Below are 25,821 nucleotides of genomic sequence, written 5' to 3' on the forward strand. Positions count from 1 at the left end.
TTAATAACCAATGGTCACAAAACATATTCATAGCATACAGAGGGGAATCCACATCACCCTGTGCTCCACCCAGACTCTCACCCAGCCAGGTCTGGTTTGGGAGGAGCTTCAGGTTTCATAAGCTGGGAGGGAACTCAGCAGAATCTGGTCTGGCAGGGTTACTCGGTGGAGCTGACTGGTTCCAGGAGGAGGGACACTTCAACAGCCATGATGACACCACAGCCCAGGGATTGGTTACTTGCTTCTGTCTCCAGCAGTCAGACAAACACCATGAAGAGGCTGCTGTGCTCTCTGCTAGGGCTGCTGTGCACCCGGGTTTGCTGTGAGTGTGGCTGTTCATATTCAGGGGAGAGGATGCTGTTTGGAAGATGGAGGGTGGGGAAGCAGTTCAGGAGTTCTGCAGATCTCACACTTCTCAGAGGGCTTGGGGAGTGTTCAGTGTTCTGTGGATGCTCAATGACTCTCATCTGTGTCTCTTTCTCGGTTTCTGATCAGGGGTGAAAGGGCAACAAGTGAAGCAGAGTCCTGTGTCCTTGGTTCTGCAGGAGGGAGAGAGCACAGAGCTGCAGTGCAACTTTTCCACCTCTGTAAGACAAGTGCAGTGGTTTCACCAAAGTCCTGGGGGACACCTCATCAGCCTGTTCTTCAATCCTTCCGGAACAAAGCAGAGTGGAAGACTGAAGTCCACAACAGTCACTCAGGAACGCCGCAGCTCTTTGTACATTTCCTCCTCTCAGAGCACAGACTCAGGCACTTATTTCTGTGCTGTGGATCCACAGTGCTCCCCACACACCTGCAGCCAGCACACAAACCTTCAGCTGGGTAGGTGTGGCCCAAGAAGAACAACTGCCTTGTTTAGTATTTCTTGTCAGTATTGGTAGAGTTGTAACCTCAGGTAGGGTTTTGGCCTCAAAGGTTCAGGACTTTGGCTTTATCTTCAGTTCTCAATAAATACTCCACCCTAAAGCATGAATGTTCATCTTAGAACTAACAGAGAAGCTAATTGGAGGGCAAAATCAATGTGATTATTTAAGCCTTATTGTGATGAACTCGCAACAGATAAAGCAAAAAGGAAATGAAAGGCAAAGGCAGGCTTCCAGGTAGACAGGGTCAGGGGTAGTGAAGAGAACACACACTGCAGAAATAGCAAGAACATCAAGCCATGAAAGATACAGAATTTGCAATAACTGTATAATATAGTTTCTTTTATGTTGCTGTGATAACACTCTCTGAAAAAAAGCAACTTAGAAGGTCCAGAGATTTACTTAGCCACTTCCAAGTCATAGTCCATCGTTGGTGGTAATCAAGTCAGGAACTTACAAAGGAGATTCAAATACAAATCATAGACTCATAATCAAGAAGTTTTCTTACATGACCCAGAAACACTTTTCCACAGAAGGCTGACACCCAACAGTTATACAGTATCCATTTAATACATAAATTTTAAAAATTTGGTTGAGTTTTAATGTTAACTTATTGAATTTATAGAAGAATTTTGGGAATCTTGAAGGATTTAATCTTCTAAATCATTATTTAGAATTACTCATTTATATATTTAACTATGCTCATAACTGCTTTGAAGTTTTCTAGATGGAGATCTGAATGTCATTAAAAAGTAAGAAAACAGCAATTATGAGAAACTACTCAACATATATCATGTTCAAATAGCTTTAAATAGAATATCTTAAAACCTCTTATAACTCAAAGAGAATGAGTGACTCATCCTAAAATGAATCGAGTGAGCACATGCTGTGCAAAGGAATGTGTATGTGGTAGTGAAAAAATGATTAGAATGGAGTTAAAGATTGTGTTGGGTTAGTAATTAGTGGTTGTAGGTTCCCCTCCAAGATCCATGGGTTTTCTACAGATGGAGGCCACTGTAGAAAGCACAGCAATCAAGGTCTGGTTCCTATAACTATGTCTATAATATAATTCTTGTACACACAGTTCAGGAAATACTGAAGAAGAGGGGGAGGAAAGATGATAATAACCAGAGGGTCAGGAATTTGCTGTAAATTGTATCTCCTAAGAATCTATGCACATGAAGAGTCACCAACATGACTCTCTAAACATGAGCTGAAAAAGATCAACAATGACATGTTAAGGTTCATGCGGAAAGAGCACAAAGCATCAATCCTAGCTCACGAGCTACTGTTAGCCAGGGAATTCTGATAGTTGGAGACATAGTTTTTCCCAGAGAAGATTATATCAACTGGTTATCCAATACAGACGAGTCAGTCTTGAAGCAATACTTACAATCAACAATGTACAACTGAGAGGTGACACTTACATATTTAGGAATAAATATGTTTTATATATACATGTGTAGCAGCAATTAAAGAAAGAAATGGTGATAAAGATTCAATAGAACAAGGAGGGAATTATAGAAAATTTAGAAGGATGGATTGATATGATTATATTATAATATCAAAAATAAAAGAAATGATAAAAAATGACTGAAAGAAAAATAAAGTTTTGGTTTAATTATCATCATGTGAACAATCAGTCTCTGTAAGGGGACAATAAAATAAAAATCAAATGAAATCCAGACATTTTGTTATTATATAACAATAACATTCTAATATTAAAATAAAAATAAATTTGCATTCCCACCAGCAATGGATGAGGGTACCCCTTTCTCCACAACCTCTCCAGCAAAGGATATCATTGGTGTTTTTGATTTTAGCCATTCTGACCGGTGTAAGATGATATCTCAAAGTTGTTTTGATTTGCATTTCCCTGATCGCTAAGGAGGTTGAGCATAACCTTAAGTGTCTTTTAGCCATTTGAATTTCTTCTGTTGAGAATTCTCTGTTCAGGTCAGTGCCCCATTTTTTAATTGGGTTAATTAGCATTTTAACGTCTAGCTTCTTGAGTTCTCTATATATTTTGGAGATCAGACCTTTGTCTGTTACGGGGGTGGTGAAGATCTTCTCCCAGTCAGTGGGTTGCCTTTGTGAAAAAAAAAAAAAAAAAAAAAAAAAAAGAAAGAAAGATCCCGTCTTGTACATTTATCACCTCCTGGAGGACTACCTTGAAGGGAACCTCTAAATTAAGCCAGGCTCTGAGGAGGAGTTTAGTGCAGAGATCCCAGAAGAGGTACAGACCATGATGACCTGTTACTACATTATATACGAGAAAGATCCAATCCTGTACCTTTACCAACATAAGGATGACTACATGGAAGGCAACCTCAATATCATGCCAGAATGTCCTCCAGTAGAGGTGACTTTGGAATTAGGCAGCAATTCCTTGCCAGGCAAAGTGTGCAATAAAACAAAAAGGATGGATCCGAAGGGAGAGGTAAATTTATTTACCAAGTTCCCACCAAACCATCCATGTATTTCATCAAGTGATAATGACTTCCATATCTATGTCTATGATTTGGTGAAGATCTGTTAACGTGAAATTCTCAAATTTTGAGGGACAGACTTAAACCTCTGAGGAATTTTTTTTTGCTGCGATACTTCAGGTCATCTACTAATCATGGTATCTTTTCCAATGGAATATCCTTGTTCTGAAAATAAAAATTTGTGAATAAAAAAAATAAAATAAAATTTTATTGTAAATAGCAAGCATTATAATCTCATTTTTGTCTTATGAATGACTCTTCTCATTCTCCAGAATGAAGTAGTTTAGGCACAATAGAAATATAGGGAATCATGAAGATTCATGGTGAAAGGACTGGAAAGGGAAGGAGAGAAAATTAAGTTATAGCTGACCTCAACATAGGTACAATTACTTTCCATCTCAAAAATGTTGGCAGCAGAGAAAGATTCTATGCCTTTCTTTCTTCAAAGAGTGGGCTTCTAAGCTCAGGACACTGTTGAGTGTGAAGACCTTATTTGTTCACAGAGGGGCAGTGCTGCTTCAGCGAAGGTGATGGTGAGACTCTTCCACAAACTCCTTGATAGACTCTTTGTTCAAATAAATAAATTATGTCCTTTGTTTCCTAAGTTTCATTACAGAGCAAATGCATGTATCTGTCTTGCCATTTTTCTGTATTATATATGCTGTTTATATATGCTGGGCCCATAGAGTTGACAAATAGGATTGTTTTTAATTACAACTCTGCTTGGCCAATCACTTAAGCATATTGCTAGCTAGCTCTAATATCTTAAATTAACACATTCCTACAATTTTATGTTTTACTACGAGGCTCGTGGTTTACTGGTAAGGTTTCCTGGGCTCTGTTTCCATGGGCGGCTATATGGCATCTCCCTTACTTTGCCTTCTTCCCTCCTCTATTTGCTTGGAATTTTCACTTTGCCCTATTCTGTGCTGCTATAGGCCCCCAATAGATTATTAACTAATGATAATAAAACATAATACAGCACACAGAGAAGAATCCTACATCAGGATCTCATGTTATATTTTTCCTTTTGTGTTGATTTTTATTGAGCTCCCCATTTTTCTCTGCTCCCCTCCCTGCCCCTCTCCTCCTATTCAACCCTCTCCCAAGGTCACATAGGAATTTACAAGTGAAAACTATGAAGATACACACTATCCTTGAAAGCCCGAGGCACATTAACTTCTCTAATGTACATTTCTGTGGTTGTCAGCAACACTTGGCTCAGTATCCAGTCACACTGATATAACTTGTGCCTAAGATTATGTTAAGTGTTCTGTCCACTTCTACTCATGGTTTGAAGCCAGTTAAATCTTTTCCCTCATCAGGACATTCTCTGACTCTAACAGGAAGTGGTGTCTACATTCTCTCCTTCATTATCTTGTCTATATACACAGCTGACATTGGGAGGTTTTTAGTTTTCTGTTCTTGAATGCTGATTTGCAGAATGAAGATTAGAGCAGCGTGTGTCAGGAAAGACACCCAAGCACTGCCCACACAACAGGCAGATAGAACCTCAACAAATGAACAAAACTTCTCATCTTTTTGAACTTTTTCAGTTTTTAATCATTTGATATTTTATATATTCTAATATCAAATAAAGATTTCAGAAACAAGAAGCCCATTTATTTTAAACCACCCTTTTGCTTCCTGGTAGTCTCACTGCTGTCCTTGCCACTGCTCTGTTCTCACTGAGCAGCCATCTGTGTCCTCAGAATGACTCTTCGGGTATCATAGTGCTGTGAGGTCCTGCTATTAAGATATGCAAAGAGAAGGCAATGTACAGCATGATTAATGTGAACTCAGAGACAGATGTTGGTGTTCAACCTGAAAGTCAGAAACACAAAACAGCCAGCCACGGGGTCTTACCTCTATCTCAGTCTAAAATGGTGATCCTGCCTCCAGGAATCTCAGAATGAGACTGCGTGTACAAACTGCCTATTTCTGTCTTATTAAAGGTGTGCACCATTACTACCCAGTTTCTGTGGCAAACTAGTGTGGCTTCTGCGATTAAAGGTGTGTGTCTGGTTCGTAAGGCTGACCAGCATGGCTGTTTTACTCTCTGATCTCAGGCAAGCTTTATTTATTAAACTACAAATGAAACATCACTAGCCAGGTGGCACACACTTTTAATCCCAGCACTCGGGAGGCAGAGGCAGGCAGATCTCTGTGAGTTTGAGACCAGCCTGGTCTACAGAGCTAGTTCCAGGACAGGCTCCAAAGCCACAGAGAAACCCTTTCTCGAAAAAAAAAAAAAGAAAAGAAACATCACTAAACATATGCTTCATTTTAGTGAAATGGTTAAAGCTTTCAGGGGTGCATACATATGTACAGAAGAAAATATAGTGCGTGGGTCTGAATAAAGACGGTTAATAAAGACTCAGGGACAGATATTGCGGTTCAACCTAAAGACCTGTAAAGGAAATCAGCCAACCACTTGCTCTTACCTTGACCTCAGTCTGAAATGGCAATCCTGCCTCTGGGAATCTCAGAATGAGACTGTTTCTGAGAGCTGTCTCCTCCTCCCTTTTTATAATCCTCTCTAAGACTAGGATTAAATGTGTGCACCACTGAGATTAAAGGCATTCACTGCCTGGTTTCTAGGGAAACTAGTGTGGCTACTAGGGTTAAAGATGTGTTTTACCAATGAAGATGTCTTAACTGCTTCACAAGTCTGCCTGTTCTCCAAACAGACAGTGTTTATAAGCATTCACAGTTGACAGTAAGGAAATGGACTAGAAGCAGGGGGTGCTGGCAGCATCCACTGGAAGTTGTTGGGAAATACATTTTCAGGGGTATTACTTTTGTTCATTCTGCATTTGTTAACACTGTGGTGCTGTGATTATTTACCTGTCTACAACACCTGATGGTCCTAATAAATATATGAATGGCCAATAGCAAGCTCAGAGCAAGGATAGGCAGGGCTGACAGGCAGAGAGTATAAACAGAAGGAGAAATCTCCCAGGAGGAGAATGAGGAACAATGAGATATCAAGGAGAGGAGAAGGCTAGGGTCAGCCATGTAGCCAACCACAGAAAAGAAGGAAAGTAAAATATACAGAAGGAAGAGAAAGGTAAAGGCTCAGAGGAAAGTGGTAGACGGGATAATTTACATTAAGAAAAGTTGGCAAGAAACAAGCCAAGATAAGGCTGGGCATTCATAATTAAGAATAATCCTCTGTGTGTCATTGATTTGGAAGCTGGGTGGTAGACCGCACAAAAAGCCAAAAGAGTAAAACATCACACAATAGACGGAGAAAAGATGGGTTTATTGAAATGTTTGACTATTTTGTCAGTAATTAAGTTAGATGCTCTGGGAGTGAGTGGAATGGATGGTGCCATTTTCAAAATCAACTGACTTCCGAGACCTTTCCTGAGAGTATCTATGTGAATTTGTGATTCCAGGCCAACTTCTCTGGAAGAAAAAATGCATGGATACAAAAAAAAAAAAAAAACCACAACCATATCTGTATTGTAGACAATAGCTCACTGAAATAGGACATTTTCCTCTTGAAACTTTTGAAACTTGAAGCCCATGAGAGACAGGAAAAGTTCTTTATCCAAGTGACAAAGCTGCCAAGGATAAATACTACACTAAGTATCCATATCTGAGGAAAGTAAGAGTTGTTTGGTGAGTGATTTACATATTCTGGGATATGTGAGTAGATTAGTGAATCCAGATCTAGACAAGAGAAATGTTATATACACACAATACACCTTTACATAAGAATGTATCACATATATACATTTATAGAAGAAATCATCATTTGTATATGATTATCTATATATAAAATATACATGTTAGGTATAGGTATAAGAAACAGAAATAGGATTACTAGTGTGTACAAATACCATTTTTGATATCTCAGCACCAGGACCCACTTGATATGACACATTGCTGTTTTATGTGTCTGAGTCCCTCACAGGTCAGAGAATACTTAAGCAGAGGCCTCACTGGTTAAGGATGCAACCACCAGGTGGTAGTAGATCTCATCTGCTGTGGGGTGTGCAGAGGAATTACTTCCTTGTATACTGATTGTGGAGGATTAGGGCAGAAGCACAGTCTTTTTTTTTTTTTTTTTCAGTGACTGAGTAGGTTTCTCAAAAGCTATAATTGTTCCTGAGAAAGAGCAACACCCTGATACTGTAGCTGACCTGCTTGTCATCATGATCTACTCTGGAAGAACAATGAAGACACATATTCTTACTTTATTTATGTTTCTGTAGCTGCAGCTGGGGGGTGAGTTAAGATTTTAGGGACACAGAAAACTCAGTGGGCATTTCTGAGACACCCAGGAAGAACTCTATTTCATTAGGTTTTCTCTAGTTACTATAAAAAAGGAGAATCCTGAAGTAATAATCTAATATTCATTCATTCTTTCCTTCTTTCTGCATAGAGGTCAGCCACGTCAAGAAAGTGGAAGCGCATCTTCCCACCCTGAGAGTGCAGGAGGGAGCCGGTGCTGTCATCGCCTGCACATATGCACATATGGCTCGTCCTACTTCCCTTGGTATGAGCAAAAACCTGGAAAGCATCCTAAGCTCACTACTGATATTCATTCAAATATGGAAAGAAAGTTGGATCAAAAATTGATAGTTTCCTGGATAAGAAAGCCAAACATTTTTCCTTGCACATCACAGACATCCAGCCTGGAGACTCTGCATGTACTTCAGTGCTGCAAGTGCACCCTGCTCCTGCAGTCTCTCTTCAAACTTTCCAGGAGGTCTGAAACCCCTTCCACTTCCTGTGGCACAGGCCTTCCAGTGCAGCATTTGTCAGTTGTTAGTTTGCAAGTACCAACTGTAGCGTAGACATTAAAAACACAAAATAAGAACATTTGCCTCAAGTCACTGGAAATCATTTTGGACAATTTTCTCCTTCCTTCATTTAAAAAAAAAAAATAAAAAAAAAAAAAAAAAATTATAAAAAACTATCACTGGTTGCAGCACCTGGTGATTCTCACAGAGAACCAGAGCTCACTGTTCTGTAGAGATGAAGAGACTACAAAACATTCAGTCCCAAGTGGGACATCTCCATCATAGACCCTTCTCCAAAGGTCAGAGTTCACTGAGACAGAGGGTGCCGAGAGAATGTCAAAGCCACAGGTGGGGATGGCTACAAGGAGACAGTGTTTTCTGGATACAGCAGGGCAGCTGCACACATGAACTCACAGAAGTCTACAGCACACATAGACTTGCAAAGGATCAGATCAGACAGAGTTCCACCAAGAATAGGGAAGGTGGACATTCTCACCCTTAACTAAGGAACTATGTGCAGTTGGTAGCTAATGGAAGAAGGATTCAGGTTTATTTATTAATGCAGCCCCAGGTACATAGAGTACCCTCCACTGAAGGCCACACATCTAAGAGTATATGCATTGTACAAACTGTAATGCACACCTGGATGAATTTTATTTTATTTGATGGCAGGGAACACAAAACTGGGTTAGTAAGGAAGAGTGAATGGATCTGGCAGGATTGAAGGGAGCAGGTAAGTATAATCAAAACTAATTGCAGAACATTCTCTAAGAACTAATAAAATGAAGGAAAGTAGGTAAGCTTTAGCAGAGGTTTTCTGCATTTGTGTGTGTGTGTTATTTAATTTATGTTCATCACACTAAATCCTACAGATGCACACAATGTAGTAACATTGGTAATTTCAGGTATCTACTGGGAGCATGAGACCTGACTCCTTTGTCTGAGTTCTCAAGTTTATTCACAATGTGTTGTGCAGACATCTGTGGTGCAAGTTGAAGGAAAACCAGCAGAGGGCACCGTCTCTTCAGATGTGGTTAAAGTGTACATGCAGATGGCAGCTTCATGTGACAGACAGTCACTGTACAGAGGGAAGTCCTCCTTTATAAGACGGGAGCTTCAATAAAGTACTGAGAACACTTGCACTGTGAGTTTGATGCACTCACGAACCATGTCATTTTTTTCTCTGAACATGCTTCCTGACACCTACTCAGCTCTACTGCTCCTGTTAGCGCTCAGTAAGTTAAATTACCTTAAGTGTTGATGATGTCATTTTCTTGCGGCTATGGAAGTCTTTCCCCCTTCCTCACACAGCAAAATGATTTCTCCATATTTATGTATTTACTATTTATTTTCAGGCAGGAGCCATGGAGACTCAGTGACCCAGACAAACGGCCTGGTTACCATCACAGAGGGGTTCCCTGTATTGCTGAACTGCACTTACCAAACTATTTACTCAGATCCTTACCTTTGGTGGTACGTGCAATACACCAACAGAGCCCCTCAGCTACTTTTGAGGAGCACCACGGACAACAAGAGGACAGAGCACCAAGGGTTCCACGCCACTCTCCATAAAAGCAACAGCTCCTTCCACCTGCAGAAGTTCTCGGTACAGCTGTCAGACTCTGCCCTGTACTACTGTGCTCTGAGAGACACAGTGAGGGAGACTGCAGGGGAAGCTGCACACAAACCAAGGGGGCAGGAAGGCAGAGGGGAGTGGACCTGTGAGGGAGGGCTGTGTGCCTTCCCTAAGTGGGGTTTACTCAGCTTCCTGAAATACAACATCAAATTTTAGATTATATCCCTAGAAATCTAAGAATGTGTAGATATCCTGACAGGATAGGATGAAAATCATTGCTAGAGACAACAAGGACTTTTATTCTGAACTGAATATTAGCAATATTAACTGAAATACTATTCTCTCTCTAAGTGGAGGACCTCTCACAGAGAACATTTCCAGGAAAATCCTGACAGGGGATTTATCTCTACCAAGTTGTCTAATACAATTTAGTGATTTAATTTCTTCAGAATCATCTTTTGTTGATTCACAAATTTATGACCCAAATGAGGACATAGACTCCAGTCTTTAAAAATCTGCTTCAGTCCCATTCCACAAGTAATTTAGATTCTTTCTCTCCTTGGTCCCTGTAACAGGAAGTTCAGCCTAACTTCTTGCCTCAGTTACTGTTCTATTGTTGTAAAGGTACACCATGACCAAGACAACTTAAAGAAGAAACATTTAATTGGGGGCTTAACTAAAGTTTCAGAGGATGTATCTATGACCATCATAATGGGGAACATAGTAGCACACAGGCAGGTTCCAGGAGCCTTGACTACCAGCCTCAGCATCCCCTCAGGGATCAGAATAGAGGGTCTATGGCAAGCGAGGATCTGAGGGTAAAAAAATTAACTCAAGCATATTACCTCTGCATGTTCTTTATTTTTTGGGCAAGGGAAAATTGAAGTGAAGGGCATTCTCCATGAGGTTTTTAGCTTTTATAGTCAAAGCTGAAAATTCCATAGGCAAAGACAATGATAATATGTATATCAAAATCACAAAAATGCAGGTAGAACCTGACCAGGCAGCACTCTGGAACAGGTGACAGCACCCAGGAAAGAACCAGAATTCAAAGGGAAATGCCTGACATCCCAAACCATTAGATATAGTTAGTAAACAACCCTGTATACTGGACTCACCTATTCTCCTTATCCAATCTCTTTTGTGACAACAAGCTTCGGGGACACCCAGATTTGATTGTTAGCAAAGGTGGGACATGCTACCTTGCTACTCTGTGCCTGTCTTCTTTTAGTTATTTCTATGCAGTCTGTTAGCAGGTAATTTTGTAAGATTGATTCTATGTAAATTTGACCATTAGAACAAAGATTCAATGTTATTAGTCTAATACATTGTGGTGTGGGGAAGTGGAAAGGTCACTCAGTTGCCCAAAGCAGAAGTTACACTGCTGTGGTGCTTTGGGAATGAATTCCATTTTGAAGGGAGAATCATAGCCTCATAAGTTTTTATGCAGATATGACAGTGACTTTTTCAAAAGTCAAGTGTTTCCATAGCTCTGAAAAACAGTTCATTCCATGTGGATGTGTACACATACATTTCCTGTGTATCTGCCTATTGGTCTATTAGCTATACATTTACCCTATGGTCTTATGGGCTCCAGCAGGTGGGCATGTCCTGGAGAAGTAACTGAGATCTTACATCTGATTGCCAGGAAGGGCAATGAGAAGTAGAGCCTGGATGTTAGTTGGGCTTTGAGATTCAAAATTCCAACACCATTGTGACTTAGCTCCTCTGACCAGGTCATGCCTCCTGACCTTCCTAAATAGTTCACCAACTAGGAAAAAGTAATACTCAGATATATGAGCATATGAGGGCCTTTCTCATTCAAATCACCACACCCCTCAACAGCTTTCACTCAGTGAAACTGCTCAGGAAATATAGCAGGCAGAACTCTGAACATGCTGCCATGTGAGGCAGCCCCTCCCCTTTCCTACACACTGTGTATGAAGCAGGCTGTCATGAAAGATCTTTCCAGAAAGCCCTCTCCCTTAATATCCACTCTCATAGGTGTTATGGTTTTGACACCAATGTAATGGTTTTAGTAAAATGGTGCAGTTCCCTGAGGGGCACAGCAGGCCATGAGGGGCAGCAGGTTCCAGGCAGGGAGCCTCATAGCATGTGAGAGACCTCAGTGGATTATCTGGTCCCACAAGGAGCCACAGTGGATGAGAGACAAAGATGAATAGGCATGCCATGAAGTGTTAAGTTTGGATATAGTTTATTCAGTTAAAGGGAAAGGAGAGGAGAGGAGCCATGGCAGCAGCCACCTCTTCCAAAGAGAGGTGGGGTGGAGAGAGAGAGTTCACAGGCAGGAAGCAGAAGGAAGATCCACTTGCCTCAGTAAAGGGGGGAGTGGGCAAGGCTTGTCTCTTAAAGGGACAGGACAAATCAGTAGCAGGTAATAACAACAGGCCTTCAGTTTGCTTAAATCCTGAGGCCATGGTGTAGTCACTCACCTGGGACTAAGGTTAGGTTCTGTGATAATTCTTCTGCAATGTGTAAAGGAAGCCAAGGTTTTGATCATTCTCAAATTTAAAACAAAATATTACTTTAAATTAAAATGCTCTATTAGTCATAGTATCTCTCTGTAAAGGAAGAAAGGCTTGAAATAAAGACCATGGTGTTCCTCAAGAAATATTCATGTTTGTGTTCACAAAATACAGCAAAGTAGTATATGCTATCTTAATGGTGAGGGAGCAAAATTGAATGTGAAACATAAGTTAGAGCTAATAATCCAAGCAGTAATTTAATTAATACAGCTTCTGTGTGGTTATTTTATGTCTGAGCTACTGGAAGGCCTGGAAACAAACAAGTGACCTCCTCCAACAAATCGCCACCCAATGTGGTCAACTATAGCTACATTAAACCTGAAAAAGCTTACAAAGGAATCCTAGACACAAAATAACAGTTAAGCATGGTTTGGTAGTGGAATATTCTTGGGTGGGCTCTGTTTGCTGAAAGCAAGCAGAGGCTTGGCTCCTTTAAGAGAGGTTTTCCTGACTCAGCAGTAGCAGGAAAAAAGCTTCTTTGTTTTTAAATGCTGGCTTTCTGGGCTGTGCTGCTAGTGCAAACTCTGGCTCTGTCAGTAGGTTGAGCATTTAAATGGGGTTTGTGAGCAATATGATATAATTTGTTTAATGGCAACATAGACCTACTGTGTGACTAAAAGTGGGGCAATGTGTATGGCTCTCAGAAGCAGTAAACTGCTCCACCATGCTGGACTGGGAGAGGCAAGCATGCAGTGCCATATATACCCTAGCCATGCTGCAGCTTAGATTGTTAAGAGGTGCCTCTGGTCAGATAATTACAGATATGCAATAAAGGCAAATCCAGATTTTAAAAAGGCCTCTAAAAAGGTCACAGTGTGTTTAAAAATGTATATAGGCTTGGGAGAGAGAAGAAAAAGCATAGAGAGTTATAAAAAGAAGTAAAAGGTTTATCAAAATATAAAACAAAGTCATTAAAGAGACAGAGTACAGACAGTCATAGATTAAAAGGAATAAAGAAAAATAAGCCATGTAAAAATGAAAAATCCACAGAGAGTCTGGAATATGTATATTATTGTGTTTTCTTTGAAGTTTTTGACTGCAGAGACATTTGATTCTGAGCATTGCTAAGCTAAACAAATACATATACTTTAAAGGTAACTTGATTTCAAAATATGAATCTAAGGATATATTACTTTGGAAAAGAGGTTCTTCTTTTGTTTCCACAGAGGATGAAAACTTGTGGTATACTTCCAGACTAATGTGCTTTGATGGACCAAGACCACCTGAATTGTTGTTGCGTACTCCCCCCTCCTCCCCGGAATTACTTCACCAAACTGCTGACTGAGATAAAGATAGCACACAGGATACACTGTGAAAGACCTCGTTAACAGTGCCCCCAATCAGCTAGAAGTAGCTTAAAGATCTGTGCCCATATTTCCAAATATTGTTTATAAATATTTGTTTACATTTGAAGGGGAACATGCTATTGATATAAATAATTTGCATTGGTATGGATCTTGGTTTATTGATACAAATTTAAGATCAATTTTGTTTTTGTATATTTCTGCTACTGATTAATGTATTATGTTTGTGAAGCTCATTTAGAAATGTAATATATAATTACAAAATATGGGTTAATAAATAGTCATCTATAATAGTCAAGCGTCTAGTCATGTTAGTTAGATTTTTCTAGATGGACAGATATGTATTTCAGATGGATAGACTTTCATCAAACCTCTCAATGACTACAGAATACGGCATTTAAAACGTTTTAGGAACTTTGGACTTTTCATGACAGTGAGACACATCTGCTCCAGGCAGCACCAGGCTACTTCAAGAGGAAGATAGGTATCAAAGAGGTTCCTCATGGAGTTTGTTAGCCATTTGCAAAAGAAACTACTCTTGCTTGGACTGCTTGAAGGTATGCTGTGTGAACTGAACATGCAGCTACTCATCCCTTGTTCCCCAGTGTCCTTTTCTTCATGTGTAACACCCTCCCCTGGGACTCTAGCCCCTCCTGAAGCTCACACCAGGAAGCCAGCCTGTCTCAGGCATGGAAGACTATCAGAATGAGTGCAGGAAGGATGAACACTCCTTCCACCTAAGGGTCCTCTGGCAATAGTACTGTGTTCCTCTGCCCTGAGTCACAAGTGCAGAGCTGGACACAAACCAACCTGAGACTTGCAGAGTAAGGGACCGGGGTCCCAGCCTCAGACAACCTCAGTGAAAGCAAGAGCACAGAGAAAGTGGACTCCTGGGACGCTTTCATTCTTATGAGCTTCTTTGTTGCCATTTACTGTTTTCTCATTTTGCAAAGAAAAGGTTTGATTTTCCCTCAGTAGAATTTTGACTAAGGTTTAAAAAAAAAACAAACAACTACAAAACAACAACAAAAAGAAAACTTTTTTTTCCACAGTAGAAATTTTACCCAAACTATCCCACAAGATTGGAAGACACTGGTTACTCTACAACTGTTTGAGACTCTGATGGACTGAGATGGCCTGAGGTTAGTTCTGAGTTATATTCAAGGTGATCGTGTGTCACCATTTTATTTCTAGTCTCATTTCTCAAGCCATCAACTTTATAGTGAAAATTTTATAATGCATTGCTCTTCTGTTACGAATGTACAGTGCATTGCCCCAAGTAGTCACCACGTGCAATAACACACCAACACTGCTGGCCCTGACACTCTGGAACACAGCACTCCTATATCCACTTCCACAATCCACTTCCTTCTTATTTTGTTATATTTTGAACACCTTTTTAGAACAAACCTTTATTGAAACAGGAGTGTTCCAATTTTTAAAATGTAGCCCCAAACTATAAAACCATTACATTTGTACTTACTCTGTTGTTATGTTCCTGTTTCTTCTTATACTGTGGGGATTTCATTTCAATTATTTCACAGGTGAAGACGTTTTTTTTCCCCAATGTGTATGAGAGTTGGTCTGTGTAAATGTATGTTACATTCATACAGGTTCTGGGGAGGACAGAAGAGAGTATTAGGTCCCATGGAGCTCGAGTTCCAGGCAGCTTTGGGCCACCTGATGTGGATGCTTGGGACAGAACTGAGGCCTCCTGGAAGGACAAGAACCCTTATCTGCTAAGCCATCTCTTGTAAAGGGTCTAGTCAGAACATGCATTTGTTTCCTGAGTTAAACCTGTAGCTGTTGTTTCTCTGAGTTTACCAGGCTCTTTGTGGAGCTGAGGCTTGTTCTCTTCGGGACAGGTTGATTCTTTCCTGCTTCTAGGATCCCAAACTGAATTAGACACCAGGGACATCTCAAAATGCCACCTGTTGTGCTCTACTGAGACTCTCAGTCAGGTATGGTTGGGTGAAAGCCTCAGGCTCAGAAGACTGGGAGAGAATTCAACAGTGTCCAACCTGTCAGTGTTCCTGGCTGGAGCTGACTGGTTACAGAAGAGGCATTTCAACAGCTAGCCATCCTAACACAACAAACAGCCCAGGGGTTGGTTACTTGCTTCTGTCTCCAGCATCCACACAAGCACCATGAAGAGGTTGCTGTGCTCTCTGCTGGGGCTGCTGTGCACCCACTTTTGCTGTGAGTCTGTTAACATTCAGGGGATAGAGAGGATGCTACTCAGAACTTGGAGGATTGGGAAGCAGATCAAGAGTCCTGTAGATCTCACATCTTCCCAGAGGACATGAGGGAAATTTCAGGGTTCTTTGGATGCTTAGTGACCAATCTCTGTCTCTTTCTGCTTCTAATCCGGAGTGAAATGGCAACAAATAAAGCAGAGCCTGTGACCTTGGTTCTGCAGGACGGAAAGAATGCAGAGCTGCAGTGCAACTTTTCCACCTCTGTAAACTAAACGTAGTGGTTTTACCAAAGTCCTTGGGGACACATCATCAGTCTGTTTGACAATCCGTCTGGAACAAAGCAGAGAGGAAGAGTGAAGTCCACGACAGTCACTAAGGAATGTCGCAGCTCTTTATGCATTTCCTCTACTCAGACTACAGACTCAGAAACTTAACGTATTTCTGTGCTGTGGATCCAACATGCTCCCATACACCTGCAGCCAGCACACAAACCTTCAGCCAGGTGGGTGTGGCTTAACCAGTCACAAGACATCATGAAACTGCAACAGGAAACCTGCCTGGTTTAGTATCCCTTTCCTGTATTGAAGAGTTATAACCTCAGATAGGGATTTGGCTTGAAAGATTCAGGAATTTGTTTTTATCTTCAATTCTCAATATACACTGTCTCTTGAAGCATAGATGACTTTTTTAGAACTAAGAGAAAAGCTGAAGGGAGGACAGAATCAATGTGACCATTTAAGCTACAGTTTACTGAACTCACAAACAATAAGGAGAAAAAAGAATGAAAGGCAAAAGCAGGCTTCCTGCTGTGGAATTGGTCAGGGTTAAGGAGGAGAAAATAAACTGCAGCAACAGCAAGAACATCAAGCCATGGAAGATACAGAATGTACAGAGAGCTGGATGCTCTAGCTTCCTTTCTGTTGCTGTGAAAAAGCTGTCTAAGAAAAAAAAAACACAGCTTGGAAGGTGAAAGGATTTATTTAGTTTTCCCTTCCAGTTCATAGTCCATCATTGGTGCTAATCAAGGCAGGAACTCAAACAGAAGATTATAACAAACTATGAAGGAGCTGTGTTGCTAGCTTACTCACAGATTCATACTTAAGAATATTTATTATGTGATCCAGGACACTTTCCCACAGAATTGTGCCACCCACAGTGAACTGGTCTCCTTCAATTCAAAATAAAACAAAATGGTGGTTAGGATTCAAATGCTATTTTATTGAATTTATAAAAGAATTTGGAGAAAATTGAAATCCCAAATCTTCTAATTCATTATTTTGTCTTTCCTTTTCGTATATTTAACTTTACTTATCATTGCTTTGAACTCTTCTAGACAGAGATCTGAAGGTCTTTAAGAAAACAAAGAGAACGGTAACTGTGAGAAAGTACTCAAACGTATATCTTGTTCAACTAACTTTAAAGAAAATATCTAAAAAGCTATTACAACTCTATAAAAGAGAATAAATGAGCCAAGTGAGCAGACCCTGTGCAAAGAAATGTGCATATGATGAGGAAAAAAATTAGGATGTAGTTAGTGATTATGTTGGGTTAGTGAGTGGTGGTTTTAGGTTCTCCTTCAAGATCCATACATGGCTTTACTAGCAGACCGAGGCCATTGCAGAAAAAACACAGACAATCTAGAAGCAGAGTTGCAGAGCCTAGTCCCTATGGCCATATCTACAATATAAATCCTGTACCTAAGGTTCAGGAAATACTGAAGAAACTGGGAAGGAAAGATAATAGTAAACAGAGGATGAGGGGGTTGGCTGTGAAATTGTGTCTCTTAAGAATATCAGAAACTACACACATGAAGAATCACTAAACATAACTGTCTAAACATGGGCTAAAAATGACAATAATAGACATGTTAAAGTTCATGTGGGAAGTGCACAAAGCATCAATCCTAGTTCATGAGCTTCTGGCAGCTAAGGAATGTTGATAGTGGGAGACATAGATTTACTGGAGCAGAGTGTACCAATTCATTGTACAGTACAGACTGGCCAGCATTGAAAGTGTACAAACAAGTAATATTATACAGATGAAATCACTGTGCTTGCATATTTATGAATAAAAATATTTATACAGACATATGTAACAACCATTAAACAAAGAAGAGGTTATTGATTTGAAAGAGCATGGATCAGGAATAGAGGAAGTTTTGGAAGAAAGGATTGTTATGATTGTATTAATGAATAAAATCCACTCCACGCTCCAAGGCCAAGGTTAACTAAGCCAAAACTAAACAAAGGTAAAAAGAAAATAATAGAAGACAATATGGATGAGGACAAATCAGGGGACAGAGAAGACAAAGTGAGAAACCTGACCATTGAGTTTGCAGTCACCATTCACCCAGTGCAGAGAAGGTACACAAACCATCAGCAAGCCTATCCTCTCTCCCAGACACTGTGATTTGCCACAGTGACATTCTCTTCACCTTCCTGTACCAGTCTCCTTTATTTTTCTTCAGAGCCTTTTTTATGAAAATAAATATTTTTCCTCTATAAATCCTGGAAAACCTTTGCATTGCAGTAGTTTTGTGTCATTTAGATCTACAGAGCTATGTGGACAAAGGGAAAGAAGGGCAGCGGCATACAATATGTGATGGATGCAAAGTGAGCAGACTTAGGGCTTTCTTAATAAAATTGGACTTTATAATCATTAAAGGGATACAGTCATTTTAAATGACAATATTCATCAGAGCATGAGAAAAGCAGATAAAAGGTACAAGAGGAGAAATAATTGGGGTACTTTTCTAATGCCTTTCATGGGGTTCCACTTCACTCTTTTGCATTACTGGCAGTCCTGAAATGAAGAGCTAGCACCATGTTCAACCTCAATAGAAAATTCACCAGAAGTCTTGAATGTGACTTCATATGTGTACTTGGTGGACCCCAGACCTAATGAGTTATCTGAGGTAAACTGCGTCCTTTCGGATGTCGTATCACCCTGAAAACCATGTTAGACAAGGTTATGTATCTCAGTAATTCCCAATTCTAGAAGTCAAAGGACAGCATCTATCCCACAAATGACCTCATCTCAGTCAAACTTGACACACTGCAGGATCCCCAGGAAGTGACCAACAGATGAAACTTTGCCCAAGCAGGTTCTGAAAGAACAGACTTGAGTCCCCCCTCTGTAGGTGTCAGTTTTCCCATCTTTCTGCAGGGAGGTGGATGTCTCTTAGACGTTACCTGTCTCCCTGCACAAGGTGACAGAGGGCATCCTCCTAAGGCTTATTTAGAGTTACAGAGGATGGACCTTGGCTTCAGAGCCCTCAGTAATGTGCTTTCAGAATCCTAGAGATAATTGCTGCTGTCACAAACACTCGGGTAGTGGAGGGCTTGCTAAATCACTTCTTGATGTTTCAGACTCTCATTTTAATGCAAAAGCCATTCAGGAACAGATCACTTTCACCATATTCACAAAGTCATCTTCACTGACAGCCCAGGACACCTAGAACAGGCAGGAAATGACAGCCTCTGCCGTGGTCCACTGGCTCTAATAGCTCTCAGTGTGAACTGGAGACATATGTCTCACTCACATCTGGGAAGCCAGAAACCTTAGGAGTCACTGGAAGACAGCAGCACTTGGTGCCTCTACCCTGATAATGGTTGTGATGTAGAGAATGACAACCTTAGGCTTTGTCAGGCTACTCTCCTTTCCCTATTACTACTGAAAAGCACCCTAAAGCACACCAGTGGGAGCAAAGTGAAGAGATGAGATAGAAATCTGATTGATTCCTCTCTGTGTCCTTCCCACTCAGAGCACAAAGGTTACAGCCTTGTCAATTCCTGACTCTGTCAAACTAACCACCTTTGATGTGGTGTCAGCCCTTTAGAAACACAGAGAAACAAGATATGCTTATTACATCCCAGAAGCCTCCAGTTCCTGAACCCTAACCCTGGAAGGCCTGCTTCCATATCCAGAAAGTTCCCTAGTTCCTTCCTTGAACTCACTGCATCTTCCTCAGGACCATTTAATTCTCCATGTTTTTCAGTTAGACTTAGGGCCTGCTTCATTCCTCCTCACTCTGGTCTCTCCATGCTGTCCATTCTCTCAAGTAGACACCTCAATCTTGGCAACATGTTTATAGGCAAACCTTAAAGGCACTAAATGAATGTCTTAAGGGCAGTTGGTGTTGCTATAATGCTAGTGACATCACAGAGGGCGCTCAGAGCTCTCCAGGATACAATAGAATTTTTGGAGAAGGGACCGATGATGTCACAGGGAACAGTTTTTTTGTCCTTGCTAATGGGTTCTCTCCATACTGACCAGAAGCTGAGCTGAGGTTACTTTTACAGGATTCTCTCCTGTGACACAGAGGAAGCCATTCATCACCACCTCCTTTCAAAGGTAGAGCTTTCTCTTGGCCTAACTAGAAACTTTTCTCTACTTCACCCATGAGAAATTTAGTGCTCACATTATAAGCACTGCTGAAGAATGGCTGTTCCCCTCCTGAGCATCCATACCCAATAATATGAGAAATAAAGCATGCCAAGAAATTAGGTCAGCATGATATGGCAGATGAGGGTTGTTTCTTCTGAAGTGAACAAGCACCTTGGGAAGGTTAAGGTTAGGCCACTGGTAATTTGCAAGTAAGCTTAAATTGTTATAAGACTCAAATGGGTCTAGACTGTCCTCTCTACATGCCTGCTGTATTATTAGTCAATGCTCTTTAGAGTAACAGATGTTATAAAATGAATCTTTCTATATATTGAAAGGGGATTTGTTAGGATGACATACAGACTGTGTTCTAGCTAATCCAATAATGACTGGCTACGAAAGGAAAGTCCAGGAATCCAGAAGTTTTTCAATCCAGAAAACTGTATGTCTCAGTATTCTCAGCTGTCTGCAGCATATTCTGGAAGCTTAAGGAAATAGACTCTGCCAGGGAAGGAATGGTGGTGCTAACAGGATTAGAGCAGGCAGAAAAAGAGTAAAAGTTTCCTCCTTCCCTGCCTTATATAGGCTTCCAAAAGAAGGTGTGTTCCAGATTGCACCTGAATTAAAGATATGAATTAAAGCTATGATTTAGTATCTCAAAGATCAAAACTAAAGTAGTTCTTCCTACTTCAGATTAAGCAGAAATGGCCTACAGGTGTGCCCTCTATTTGGGGTTTTTTGTTAATCCCATATGTAGTCATGTTTATTAGGATTCAAAGTTTCTCTGATGGTCAGAGAAGCTGGATTTGAGGTAACAGCACCAGGAAACAAATCATACTCTAGAGCCAAATTCTACACCAGAGCTCACCATTGACACTAACACAATGAATGTGATCTCTGAGCTCTGCAGTGTGTCATCAAGAATGGCATTACACAATGTGCTTGCTGCCTCAGAAACTTGCCACATCTATGACTCTGAAAAAAGATAAGACTTTCCCAAATTATCAAGCAGATTAGACTCTTCCATTTCTTGAGAACATAAGCTCTTGAATGCAGTTGATGATTCAGGTTTGTATTTGTGACCTAGTCTCTGTATGGGGTAGGGCTTCTGATGGCAAATTCCCCACCAAAACAGTGGAGGAATGGTCAAATTTGCTGGCAGCCAACAGTCACCCCCATGTCCACCCTATAGGATACATAAGGGGCTTTAAAGAAGTCAAATTTATCAACTTGTCCTTTGTTTCTTGGGCTTATTTTCACTCATTGTTTTAAGTACAGTACTATTTCCTGACATACGTACTTTTAAATAATTATTCCTACAATTGAAATTTCACATTGGGCATAGAATTCTATGGAATTCTATGGAAGCTCAATTTTCTAAGCAGTAAGCAGAGGTTTATGTTTTCTACTATAGGGCTTGCTGTTGTGACTAATCTTTGCTGTCTGCTTGACACATTGTTAAAAATTGACTCCATAAGACTGACTTACAGGCATATTTCTTTAGCATTTTCTTGACTATTAATTGATTTAAGAGCGATTGGCCCTTTGTGGATAGATAGCACCATCCCTAGGCATGCGAGCCTGGGCCACAGAGGAAAGCTAGCTGAGCATATCAGTGAGCAGTGTTCCTCTGTGGTTAAAATGGCTTCCCGTGATGATGGACTATAATCTGTGTGGTGAATAAACGCTTCACACCCTTCACTTTTCCCCCACCACACACACACACACATGCACACACACACACACACACACGAGAGGAGAGAGAGAGAGAGAGAGAGAGAGAGAGAGAGAGAGAGAGAGAGAGAGAGAGAGGAGATGAGATGGGGGGAGAATAGAATTGTCATAGAGGAATTGGAAGTCAATGCTCATAACTGGGGCCCCCTGGTGTCCATGCATGCATAGTCTCCTTCTATGAGAAGAACCTAGAAGTGGCAGGTGACAATTCTGAATTGTGCTCTATAAGAAATGCAAAAGGACTGCACTGGTAACTATGTCTTTCATCAGTTTGATTATGGTGAATTTGATCTGAGTTCATCAAAGTGAAGATTGTTTTTCAGGGTCCTTTCCTGCATGTGCAGCACCCTCACCTGGGTCTCCATCACCTTCTGGAGCTCACATCAGGAAGCCAGCCTGTCTCAGCCATAAAGGGTCTTCAGACTGACTGTGGGAAGGGTGAAATCACAAACAACTTATAGACACCCTGACAATGGGACTGAGGGGTGTGGGAGCTCCTCTGCTCTGAGTCACAGGTGGAGAACTGGATACAAACCATTAGAGGCTTCAGAGTAAGAGTACAGGGTCCCAGGTTCAGATACCTTCAGGGAGTTGTCATGTTCCATGAAGGCAAGACAACAGAGAAAGTGGACTCTTGGGAAATGTTTCATTCTTATGAGATAGATCTTAGGCGCCATCTCCTTGTTTCTTGTTTTACAAAGAAAAGGTATTTTCTCCTTCAGTAGAATTGTGAGGGACAATTGAGGGACAACAGATGAGTAGCCGTTCTCAGCTCCAGAGTAGCTGCTGCAGATGCACAGATGCAGCCATCAGACTGGGGCACCAACTGGGCTCTGCAAACTCCTGCAGCATCAGTACATGTGGGGACCCCAACCCAAAGGAGGGTTCCTGTTCAGAGAGAAACAGCTCTTTTCTGGGACAGCATTTTTTTTTTACCTCAGTCAAATTTTCATCCAATGTATTCTACTAGAATGAGGGACATTACTTGCTCTAATACTGTTGAGATGAACTGAGATGGTGTAAGGTTGATGGTAAATTGTTTTAATGAGGATTTCATGCTTTATTTTCATTACTAATCTCATTTCTCAAGCTGTAAATTTTAAGGTAAAATCCTTAAAATGTATTCCTCTATTGTTATTAATGCACAATTCTTTGTCCCCTGCATTCACCATATACAAAAGCACAACAGCTTCGCTGTCCCTGTCATTCTCGATGCAGCACTCCTGCATTAGCTTTTCCCAGGCCACTTCCTTCTTATGCATCCTTATTTTTTTTTAATATAATTTTTTTATTGAAAAAAAAAAGATTTCCGCCTCCTCCCCGCCTCCCATTTCCCTCCCCGTCTCCCTTTTCCCCCCTCCTCCCTCTCCTCTCCCCCTCTCCCCCACTCCTCTCCCCCTCCCTCTCCAGTTTGAGGGGCAGTCAGGGTTCCCTGCCCTGTGGAAAGTCCAAAGTCCTCCCCGCTCCATCTTGGTCTAGGAAGGTGGACATCCAAACTGGCTAGGCTCCCACAAAGCCAGAACATGAAGTAGGATCAAAACCCAGTGGCATTGTCCTTGGCTTCTCAGCAGCCCTCATTGTCCGCCATATTCAGAGAGTCCGGTTTTATCCCATGGTTTTTCAGTCGTAGTCCAGCTGGCCTTGGTGAGCTCACAATAGATCAGCCCCACTGTCTCCGTGGGTGGGTGCACCCCTAGTGGTCCTGACTTCTTTGCTCATATTTTCCCTCCTTCTGCTCCTCCTTGGGACATTGGGAGCTCAGTCCAGTGCTCCAGTGTGGGTCTCTGTCTCTATCTCCATCCATCTCCAGATGAAGGTTCTATTGCATCCTTATTTTTAAATCAACATTTAGAACAAACCTTGAATAGAACAGGAGTATCCCAATTTTAAAATGCATTCTAAAACATTAAAACGGTTGCATTTATACTTACTCTATCATTATTTTCTTCTTCTACTGTGGTGATTTTACTCAAACTATTTCATGAATAAAGGTTCTTGTTAGTGTTTTTAATGAGTATGAGAATGGATTGTGAAAATGTGTGGTATTTTGTGTACAGGTTCTTAGGAAAATAGAAGAGGGTAACAGGTACCCTGGAGCTGGAGTTACAGGAAGCTGTGAACCACTTGATATGACTGCTGGGAAGGGAAATAAGGGCTTCTGGAAGGACAAGGGGCCTTACCTGCTGAATTATCCCTCAGGCCCAGTAAAGGGTCTTTAGTCAGAACATGTACCCTTTTTTCTGAGTTAGAAATTTAACTATTGTTTCTCTGAGTATGTCAGGCTCTGTGTGTAGCTGAGGCTTGTTCTCCCTGGGCATGGCGGGTTCTCTCTTGTATCCAGGATCCCTAAATCCATCCAACCTCAGGGTCATCTAAAAGTGCTCCTACACTGTGCTCCAGCCAGACTCTCAGCCAGGTATGGTTTGGGAGGAGTTTCAGACTCAGAAGGCTGGAAGGGAATTCTGTCTGATTTGCGGGAGGAGAGACACTTCAACAGTCATTCTGACACCAAAGGCCAGGGGTTGGTTACTTGCTTCTGTCTCCTGTATTCAGACAAATACCATGAAGAGGATGCTGTGCTCTCTGCTGGGGCTACTGTGCATCCAGATTCGTTGTGAATGTGGCTCTCCACATTCAGGGAACAGAGAGGATATTTTTCAGCACCTGGAGGGGTGGAAAAAGAGTATAGGGGCCCTGCAGAGCTCTCATATTCTTTTTTTAATATTTATTTATTATTTATGTATACAATATTCTGTCTGTGTGTATACCTGCAGGCCAGAAGAGGGCACCAGACCCCATTACAGATGGTTGTGAGCCACCATGTGGTTGCTGGGAATTGAACTCAGGACCTTTGGAAGAGCAGGCAATGCTCTTAACCTCTGAGCCATCTCTCCAGCCCCACCTCTCATCTTCTTAAAGGACATGGGAAAGAGTTTAGGGATCCATTTAATACTCAGTGTCCTCTACCTGTGTCTCTTTCTCTGTTTCTAATCAGGGGTGAAAGGGCAACAAGTGAAGCAGAGTCCTGTGTCCTTGGTTCTGCAGGAGGAAGAGAGCATGCAGAGCTGCAGTGCAACTTTTCCAGTTTTGAACAGTATGCAATGGTTTTACCAAAGTCCTGGGGGACACCTCATCACCCTGTCCTTCTGGAGCAAATCAAAGTGAAAGACTGAGGTCCACAACAGTCACTCAGGAACGCCGCAGCTCTTTGTACATTTCCTCCTCTCAGACCACAGACTCAGGCACTTATTTCAGTGCTATGATCCACAGTGCTCCCCACACACCTGCAACCAGTACACTTTCAGCTTGGTGGCTGTGACCCTTATGTCCCCTGTCATTCACAACAGAACATCTGCTTGATTTAATATCCCTTATATGTATAGGTAGAGTTTTAAGTTCAGGTAAACTTTTGACCATGTAAGTTATGGATTTGGGTCTTTAAATTCTCACTATATACTGTCTCCTGATTCATAAATATCCATCTTATAATTAACAGAAAAGCTGATGGAAGGACAGAATCAACGTGATCATTTAAGTCTCAATATGTCACAAATGATAAAGAGAAAATGGAATGAAAGGCAAAGACAGGCTTCCAGGTAACCCTGCTGTGGACAGGGTCAGGGTCAGTGAGGAGAAAACAAACTGAAGTAACAGCAAGAAATCAAGCTATGAAAGAAACAGAATGTACAGATAGCTAGATGCTCTTTCTTCCTTTCTGTTGTGATAAGTTTTCCAATTTTGTGGAGTACAGGTTTTCAAAATATGACCTGATGATTTCTGTATTTCCTTTTCCTCCATGTCTGTTGTTATGCCCCCTTTTCATTTCTGATTTTATTAATTTGGATATTCTCTCTCTGCCTTTTGGTTAGTTTGGATAAAGGTTTGTCTATTTTGTTGATTTTCTCAAAGAACCAACTCTTTTTTTTATCGATTCTTTTTTTTTAATAACCAATTTATTTATTTATTTATTTATT

The 25,821-nt window shown here is 41.0% G+C and overlaps 1 protein-coding gene and 1 gene segment (V, D, J or C); both read left to right on the forward strand.

Moving 5' to 3' along the window:
• The first annotated feature begins 270 nt into the window (after positions 1-270).
• On the forward strand, positions 271-9,229 carry LOC126509636 (T cell receptor alpha variable 22-like). The segment is given in 4 exon segments: positions 271-322; positions 496-822; positions 7,746-7,840; positions 9,083-9,229. Coding segments are annotated over 4 exon segments (621 nt in total).
• Positions 9,230-9,248: 19 nt separating this feature from the next.
• LOC126509637 (T cell receptor alpha chain MC.7.G5-like) lies at positions 9,249-25,012 on the forward strand. Its single transcript, XM_050155667.1, has 4 exons — positions 9,249-9,341; positions 9,462-9,760; positions 23,905-24,046; positions 24,843-25,012. The coding sequence occupies exons 1-4, from the start codon at positions 9,260-9,262 to the stop codon at positions 25,010-25,012; spliced, it is 693 nt and encodes a 230-aa protein (XP_050011624.1). The 5' UTR covers positions 9,249-9,259.
• Positions 25,013-25,821: the final 809 nt, after the last annotated feature.

The sequence above is a fragment of the Alexandromys fortis genome, unplaced genomic scaffold (assembly GCF_014885135.2).
Source record: "Alexandromys fortis isolate MF-2015 unplaced genomic scaffold, M_Fortis_MF-2015_v1.1 scaffold_87, whole genome shotgun sequence".
Taxonomy (NCBI): Eukaryota; Metazoa; Chordata; class Mammalia; order Rodentia; family Cricetidae; genus Alexandromys; species Alexandromys fortis.

Bases quoted from the DNA above. Each gene is read 5' to 3' on its own strand.
- LOC126509637 (XM_050155667.1), top strand. From the start codon at position 9,260: ATGCACTCACGAACCATGTCATTTTTTTCTCTGAACATGCTTCCTGAC. The intron at 9,342-9,461 runs GTAAGTTAAATT...ATTTATTTTCAG, and splicing joins ACTGCTCCTGTTAGCGCTCA to GCAGGAGCCATGGAGACTCA. The intron at 9,761-23,904 runs GTGAGGGAGACT...TTTTGTGTACAG, and splicing joins ACTGTGCTCTGAGAGACACA to GTTCTTAGGAAAATAGAAGA.